The sequence below is a fragment of the Syngnathus acus genome, chromosome 3 (genome assembly GCF_901709675.1).
Source record: "Syngnathus acus chromosome 3, fSynAcu1.2, whole genome shotgun sequence".
Taxonomy (NCBI): Eukaryota; Metazoa; Chordata; class Actinopteri; order Syngnathiformes; family Syngnathidae; genus Syngnathus; species Syngnathus acus.
Window position 1 is genome coordinate 896,511 of NC_051089.1, and position 8,680 is coordinate 905,190.

The following is an 8,680-nucleotide window of genomic DNA, read 5'->3' on the forward strand; positions in this document are numbered from 1 at the left end:
GATGCTATGTCGGGCCGCCCCCTCTACTAAAGTCGAATGGCCATAATTGGCTGCTTGTATTGGCCGGCCAGACTTTAAAGGTAAAAAACGTAAAAAAAAGTTGACTTGGGTGCCCACGCCAAACCTTGAAACGGCTGACAATGAGGAGGAAAAGTAGACAACCAAAATGCAGGCAGCATTCCAGCTTGGAAAAGCCTTGCGGTGTCTATTAAGGCAAGGCAGCAGGAAATTGCAATTATTAGCAACATTATACGCCAATGCTCTGATGTGGAAAAGGCCCAAGGAGAGAAAGGCTAAGTTCATCGTGATAACATACACACACAAATGTTTATGAGGGTATTATGTGTCAGCAGGCATCGTACAAAGAGGATTTGCTGCTCTCAAAGCGTGTGAGGCACACTTGATGCCCCCAAAAATATGCACTTGTCGACGGGGATGCCCCTCATACCGTACGTGCGGATGCATACACAAATCTACTTTTGTTTTTTTATTATTATTATTAAAATTCGCTGTTTCCCAAGTGTTAATGACAGCTGACATATGAGCCTCTAACACATTTTTGACTCGTAATGTTGGCAGCTCTGGGATGTAAACAAAGAAATATCCTTTAACGCATTCATCGTTTTGTATCACTTATGCATATGCACTTATTTTATTAACGACATACTTCAATTATGCAGCACAAATATGAAATAAAACAACGAAAATGTTTTATTTTTAAAATTGATAGCTATTTAAATTTAACTCTCGAGTGTGGAATTTTAATGAGGGTCAATTTGATTTGTGTCACAAATGGATGGAGGTGAATGTTTGTGGGGAAAAACATCAAATAAATCTTTTTTTTTTTTTTTTTACTGTACCAAGTTTACCATTATATCGGATAGATTCGTACAATGAACGTCTAATTTTATTGACCTGAGTCGAGTAGTCCAATGACCGTTGTTTGATTGATTCCGTGTTTCGTGTCATTTGTCCAAGTGGAGTTGCCGTACCCTTCCGTGCCAGCTCCGCTTGAGTGCGCATTTCCGCCACCGTAGTCATTGCAACTTTTCGTCACTTGCTCGGTCTTGCCCTAAACCTCTTCTTTATTTTTAATTTTTAATTTATACCGATCATGATTGTGAAGTCGCTTTTATTCCTCGTTTTGTCTGAATTAATACCCGACGTGACGCCTGGTGAGTTCAAAGGCGTTATTCCACTGCTTTTGTGTGATGACCCTTGAACGCTACTGATACTAAACATGAATCAAGAGAACAGCCATTTATAATGTTAACGCTGATAGAGCGCATCGGAATTGTAGCATTACCGCATACCGTTTTTACCATTTGCAAAGTGAAAGTTAAAAAAAAAAAAAACGTAAACGGCTTGAGTTTACATACTGCCGTTATGGCCAACCTAATGTAAATAAAGAGCATATTAGGGGCACTAAAAAAGTATAATTCACATAGTGTATTCTAACTTTTCACTGGAATGTTAGCATGTATTGGAATCCTTGATGTTACCGTCAACATAGATAGAATAGATCTTTATTGTCATTGTCACACATGTACAACGAAATTTAAAAAGTGCCAACCGATCAGTGCAAAAAAAGAAATAAAAACTAGAATAAAAAGAAATACAAAATACAAGCTAAAACCCCACACAGAAGAACATACACAAACAATATTTTTTTTTTTGCGGCATTTAATGGGACTACCGCTGAAGGGTAAAAACTGTTGGCGAATCTGCTAGTCCTTGATCGAATTGATCTGTAGCGTCTGCCTGATGGCAACAGTTCGAAAAGGGAGTGGCCAGGGTGGGGAGTGTCCTTCAGCAAACATTCAATGAATCACAAACGTTTTATTGAATGAATCAAATGTTTAGTACAACATCCAACATTTGTCTTCATCTTTCAGCGATTCACACGCTGAAGTATTTCCGAACAGCGTCCACTAACATTGCGAGCTTGCCAGCGTACATTGAGGTGGGTTACGTGGACGAAGTTGAGTTCATACACTACGACAGCGATGGCAAGAAAGCGGAAGCCAAGCAGGACTGGATGGAGAGAATCATCGTGGATGACCCTGACTACTGGGAGATGGAAACACAGAGAAATTCCGTCAATGAGCACGTCTTCCGAACCAACATTAAAACTGCTCAAGAACGCTTCAACCAAACTGGAGGTTTGTTCAACCCGTTCTCTTCAAATATTTGGATCCCCCCAGTAACAAGTCTTGGCTTGGTCAATTTTGGGGGTGCCAAATGTGTTCCTCTCAGGCGTTCACATTCTTCAGTGGATGTTTGGCTGCGAGTGGAACGATGAGACGGACGAGACGGAAGGGTGGAACCAGCACAGCTATGACGGAGAAGACTTCATCTCGTTGGACACCAAGACCATGACGTATGTCGCGGCAAATGCGCAAGCGTTCATCACCAAACTCAAGTGGGACCGCGACCAGACCCGAAAAGACTACAGGAAGCATTACTACACCGACATTTGTCCTGCTTTGTTGAAGAAGCTTGTCAACTACGGTCACAAAGCACTTATGAGAACAGGTGATGATGTAAAGGTTGGCGCCAAAGCAGTGCTTTTGTCGAAATGAAACTTCAACTCTCTTCAACATGGGTTCTTGACACCAAGATGCCACAAAATGGCACTAGAGTTCCGAAAAAATAACTACCGTAATTTTCGGACTATAAGTCGCGGTTTTTTTTCATAGTTTGGGTGGGGGGGGGGGCGACTTATACTCAGGAGCGATTTATATACATATATATGTTTTTTTTTTTCACTTTTTTGGGCATTTTATGGCTGGTGCGACTTATACTCCGGTGCGACTTATAGTCCGAAAATTACGGTATGTGGGGGTTTCACTGAAGGTCTACATTGTACCTCATGATGGGTGATAATCTTATCCGCTCTTATGGCATGATGTCACTTCCTGCACAGAGCTACCAAAGGTGTCTCTCCTTCAGAAGACGCCGTCCTCTCCGGTCGCCTGCCACGCGTCAGGTTTTTACCCCTACACGGCCGACCTTTTCTGGAGGAAAGACGGCGAGCAGCTCCACGAGGACGTGGATTACGGCCAGACCCTGCCCAACCACGACGGAACCTTCCAGATGACGGTAGACCTGAAGGTGACACCGACGGCCGAGGAGGAGGGCCGGTACGAGTGCGTGTTTGGGCTGGCTGGTGTCGAGGACGAAATTATCACCAAGCTGGACAGGAGAAACATCTTGAGCAACACACGCAATGAAGGTGAGAACCGGTCAGTTGTTGTCACCTCGTGCTGGATTTATTTTTCCCCTTTTTTGGCCAAATCTCATTCTGTCCGCCAGAAAGGTCAATTTCCTAATACCGTTTTTCACTTGGTTTTTTTGGGCGAAAAAGATGATGAAACAAAGAAGAAAATCATCACCGTCGTTTCTTCGTTGGTGGTCGTCGCTCTGGTGGTCCTCCTTGTAGCCATCGTTATCGTCATCGTCCGGCGTCGTAACGGCAATCGTGGTGAGGGGCACACGTTTTGCATTTTTTGCCCCTTTGTCATTGGTAAACCTGCACATGTTTTTTCCTCTTTCATTTCAGACGATTACACTGCAGCTTGTAAGTCCAACATGTTTTTTGTTCAGCTCGGTGGGAAAAAAAAGCAGCGTCTTGACAAGTCTGACTTTGTGCTCCCGCAGCAAAAGTCAAGTTCTCCAAGAATGCCAATGGCAAATCGAGGAGGACAAATGTACTCACAGAACATGGGTAAGACGTTTTTACGAACTCCGCGCACCTTCCAGCGACTGGGCCAGAAGACAACGTACCAGTTTTGGATTAGCATTGGGGCACTTTCTTCAAGCCATCACATTTCAGAGATCGAGTGACGCTGTAAAGCATCTTGCTGCTACCGTATTTTCCAGAGTATAAATCACACTTTTTTTTCATCGTTTGGCCGGGAGTGCGACTTGTTCTCAAGAGCGACTTATGTGTGAAATTATTATAAGAGCCGCATCTTCTACTTCCAGGGTTAGCGAAGTTGTTTATAAGTGACGCAGAGGATGAAGATTTTGTTGGATTTCATGGTTTGGGGTGATGCGGATGGTTCGATAAACTTATTTATGCTATTGTTATTTGAATAACTCTTAATATATTACCTCAGGCATGTTCTCAGTTCCTTCTTTATGTAACGTTAGCATACCGTACCATTCAGCCTGTTGCCTATTCATGTCTGTTCTTGGTGTTGGATTTTGTCAAATAAATTTCCCCCAAAAATGCGACTTATACTGCATTGTGACTTCTTATGTCTTTTTCTTCTTTATTATGCATTTTATGGCCAGTGCGACTTGTACTCCGGAAAATTCGGTACGTGACTCTAAATGTCACCAAATAAAATAACGAGGCTCTATTTTTTTGTTGCATATTGCAAACTATATTTTGCCAACATGTAGACTTTGAGGGGTGGGGCAGAACAAGAAGTTAGTTTTAGCTTTAGGAGTTTGTGACAGTTGCTGAATTTTTGATAGGTTTATTTGTAGATTGTCACGCTATTGTTTTGTCGGGGCAGATGCCGTGGGAGGTTTTCACGCCGCCGGAGCTCATTTAAATTACAGAAGAAGACGAAGAGGTGAGCCAACATCTGCACGCCTCTTTCTAGATAAACACAGATCAGCCAGATAGAACAAATGTGAAAAAGATTCATGCGCCGCCTTTGTTTGTGCGTGCGGCGCTGACTTTCCATTTTCATCTCATCTCCGCTAGCACTTGATGCTGAGAGGAAACACAATGCACATCTCACACGCACACACACGGATCAAAGATAAGATTAATGATAGCAAAGAGTTATAAATATGGAGATGATGTTGCAACGCCTACAAACATGCTTTGAAGTCTCAAGCAAACATTTTCTGACAGCAGCACAAACTTTTCATTTGCGCCTCCTCCTTTGAGCTCTGCGTGACCAAATTCCGTAATGATGCCAAATAAAAATGTGGAGTCACGGAATTTGAAAGCCTAATCCTGGCCTGGACGCTATGCTAAAATCACTAAGCTGAAACGCTAAATATTTCTTGAGAAAAAATCCAAACAATCTGTCTTGAAACCTTACTTTGGAATTCTAAGCCTGACTTTCAAGCCCCAATTGGAAACGCTCGCTAACTCACGATTGACACCCTCATTTTCTAAACCCAATCCCTATTAGCAACAAAAGTTCTGACTTGAAATTTAACTCATTCACTGCCAGCACAAAATGGATATTTGACGTCAATATCCGTCAATGGCAGCGAATGAGTTCAAGTGCAAATCATAACCCACAAGTCCAATTTTTAAGGCCGGCCGGCCGGCCGTTGAAGCCTTGATCCCATTTTAGAACTCTCGCTCCAACTTGAACCCGTCTGTCACCCTGGCCTAAAATGCTAATTTGAAAGCATAATCCTGGAATTTACACATCCCAATCCTGTCTTGAATCCTTCATTTGGGTTATCAGACAGACTGCGGCCGGCGTTCCATTGGTAGTTTTTAGTCATGTCAAACAAAGGGAGGCGAGCCACAGTCCAGGTCCAGGGGGGTCTGCAAGTATGACGGAAAGCTACCGTCGGGCATGGGGTACTGAGGATGGGAATGGCGCAGGAAGCAGAAGGGCGGCGCCACCGCCGCAAAGTGGCAGTCGTACAGTAAGCGTTGAGGCGGATCCAAGTCGAGCCAGTCGGCGTCGCGCCCGCGGCTCCCCACCAGAAGGACATTTTGCGTCTCCAGTTTGGCGATGCGCTGGTCCCGTTGCACGATTCCGGCCGCCATGTCCTTCTGCATGGTGAGCATCTGCACCTCCAGGTCGGCCACTGTGGCGTTCATGGTGCGCTTGGCGTCCTCCAGCTGGCTGCTGAACGCAGTCATGGAGTCCTGCACGCCCCGCAGCGTCCTCTGAAAGCAGGCCCAGCTCTCTTTATCCAAGGATTCTTTCTCGGCGGAGGACCGGGACGCCGGCTGCGGTCCCGGGGCGTCCCCCGAGACGACCTGCAATCTCTGCCGGTCCTCCATCAGCAGAGGATTGTTGTTGTCCTGCATCTGAACGGCGGCGCTAAAATTCTTGGAGTTGTCATGTGGCTGGGGAAAAAAAAGGCCAAAAGGCTTGATTGGATAGTTTGCACTTTGGATAGCGCATGGACATACTCATCAGCACCATCAGGACAGTGTGAATGCACCTTTTTGGATCGCTCCGCTCTCTTCTTTTTTGCGTTGACCAGGAATTTGATGAGGTTGCCCACAACGTTCATGATTTGGCGGGAAAGGCGCTGGTGGGAAGCCGCTGTCTTTGCGTCACCGCCTTGACACGGAAGGCGTGACCTCACAGAGGCATCAAGGCGTGATGTCGCGGGGATGGAGGGGGCGTGGCCTCAGGGGATCATCGGCAGACTGGGAATGGGTCACTTGTTTTGAAAGCTGCTTCAAACTTCAACCCCAATGGTGACTTGAAAGCCAAATCATAATTGAATGCAACTTCAGAAGCCAAAGCCAGACCTGAAAATCTTCAAACCCGGACATGAAATCAGCTGACTTTGAATCCCTGACAACCACATTTGACCTACCGCCTTTTTGACTATTTATTTATTTTTTTCTCAGTGGCTCCAAGTTTCTCGCGGCATTTCCAAGCGTCGTCTCGAGCCTCTCGGCCCGTGTTTGAATAATAGAAAAGGCGTCTATATTTGAGAGCGTTCTCGCTTGGCCAACAGAACTGAAAAGATTCCAGACGTTAGACGACGGCGCCGAGGGGGCCCGAGAACAAGCATGAGGAGGGGGCTCGGCCCACTTTACACTCGCCGTAACCTCCTTGGATGCCGCTCGCCAGATGTCGCCTTCGCTTGGCTCACTTTGCGCACCACTCGCAACCCGCTGCTTTCATTTTCGAAACAAGAAGCCAAAACAAAGCAAACACAAGCACCCCCAACGGAAGGAGGCCACAATCGAGCTTATGCGCTCCCTCCCGCTTATCCAATAACCCAATTCTTAGGCTTGTTGTCGTTTGAGCAGACTTTTTGGGTTAAATGTGTGAGCCAACTCAACCTAAATCTTTGCTCAGCCAATCACTTGTATTTTGTAAACACCAATGACGACCGGCTGGACTGATAAGAAGGGCCTGTCCCAATATTTCTATTTTCTGCTGCTCTTCCTTGAAGGTCGCGTGGAAATCAAGGCACTTTATTGACTTTTTGCAGCTTGCCGATGCTGATGCGGACGCTCTCCTCGGACACGATTGACTTATCGGCAACCTGCCCGATATGCTGCTAAATATGAGCGGCGAGTTACGATGAAATATTGCCAAAGGCTGAACATTTCACATGGGCTGAAGCGCTCCACCGAGAGGAGGGAGGGAGGGAGGGAGGGGTCGTCGGCATGGTGAGCGCCTCCGCGCAGCATTCTGAAATATTAATTACATACACCAATGCACACACAGCTGTCCGGTCACAGACACACTTGATGGAAACAACCATTACTGAATGGTCATGTCAACGTGTCTATCTTGTCCCCTTTCAAAAAAGAAAGAAATGCGGGAAATAAACGAGTGGCATTTTTCGGTGGCACTCCGAAATGTTCTTTTCCTTTCCGCCAGTGCCCCTGTCAAACTTTGGATCACATGACGTCAACTGAGGGCCGTCGTTTTTCCACATTCATAATTTAAAAAGCAGCGCATTTACAAGTGGAAGAAGATTCTTTTCTTTTGATGCCAATTTGTCGTTGGACTGACGCCCAGCGTCCGACCGACCGATCATTTATGCGTGACCAACATTTCTTGTGCCTTTTCTAAAATATACATTTGATGAATTATTGACTTCAATCTGTGTCAGTACGTGTGCGACAACTCTCACATTGAATTTTCCACGCACATCTCACAAATGTTCAATATGGTTGAAGCGCCAATGCAAGTACATCTTAAAGTTGACTTTTCAGAATTGCTCGTAAATGAATTTTATAAACTATTCCGTGACTTTTAATCTTCACACGGGGAGCTTTACAACAAACACAGCTGTGCTTACCTGCCGCCCGCGTCCTGCAGAATCAATCTGCGCTTTCCATTGCGCAATTCTTCTTCGTCCTCTTAATCCACACAGCCTTCTTTCTTTCTTTCTTTCTTTCTTTCTTTCTTTCTTTCTTTCTTTCTTTCTTTCTTTCTTAATTAATTTGCCTTCCATCCAAACATTTTGATCACGTGTCTTCCTTTATTGTCCGTTGATTTCTTCCACATTGGTATGATATCCAAGTCAATTAACCAAAGCACTCCAGGTGTGTAACGTGTATGCTCAGACACGCACGCACACGCACGCACGCACACACTCTTGAGATGCAATTGACATGTAAAGATCTCGGGTGCCCCCTGCCGGTGCAAATTTGTAATACGACTACCACAGTACAATTGAACGATCATCTGTAATATTTATGGGGAAGAAAGCAGACACTACAAATGAAATATATTTGGATCTTTTTGGTATTTTGGACGTGATTTTCTGCAAATAAATGCTCTAAATGCCATTGGTTATTCTATGTATATGGAATATGAAATCCACGGGACGAAGGCACACAGTTGAAGTACAACCTTTATTAATAGTGGAATCATCACAGTGCGTTTTTGTTACATCAGCGAGTGACTAAAGTTAACCCAAAGACAACAAACAAAACAAGGAAACAAAAAGGTCGCTTTTAGGGAAAAAAAAGGAAGACGTTAAATTA

General features: G+C 44.8%; 1 protein-coding gene across 2 annotated transcripts; it reads left to right on the top strand.

Moving 5' to 3' along the window:
- The first annotated feature begins 1,011 nt into the window (after positions 1-1,011).
- LOC119120275 (H-2 class I histocompatibility antigen, Q9 alpha chain-like) lies at positions 1,012-7,902 on the top strand. 2 transcript variants are annotated; one of them, XR_005097492.1, is made up of 8 exons: positions 1,012-1,175; positions 1,896-2,162; positions 2,257-2,535; positions 2,927-3,235; positions 3,368-3,484; positions 3,563-3,580; positions 3,661-3,850; positions 7,892-7,902. XR_005097492.1 is itself a non-coding variant. In XM_037247036.1 (8 exons), exons 1-8 carry the CDS (start codon positions 1,115-1,117, stop codon positions 3,798-3,800), a joined length of 1,125 nt encoding a protein of 374 aa, XP_037102931.1. In that variant the 5' UTR covers positions 1,012-1,114; the 3' UTR covers positions 3,801-4,245. The 2 variants fall into 2 exon arrangements, 1 of the variants encoding a protein (XP_037102931.1); XM_037247036.1 differs by lacking the exon at positions 7,892-7,902 and having other exon boundaries at positions 3,661-3,696; positions 3,763-4,245.
- The last annotated feature ends 778 nt before the right edge of the window (positions 7,903-8,680 follow it).

Excerpts from the sequence above, each read along its gene's own strand:
- LOC119120275 (XM_037247036.1), top strand. The coding sequence starts at position 1,115 with ATGATTGTGAAGTCGCTTTTATTCCTCGTTTTGTCTGAATTAATACCC. Across the intron at positions 2,163-2,256 it reads ACGCTTCAACCAAACTGGAG|GCGTTCACATTCTTCAGTGG; the intron begins GTTTGTTCAACC and ends TGTTCCTCTCAG. Across the intron at positions 2,536-2,926 it reads CAAAGCACTTATGAGAACAG|AGCTACCAAAGGTGTCTCTC; the intron begins GTGATGATGTAA and ends CTTCCTGCACAG.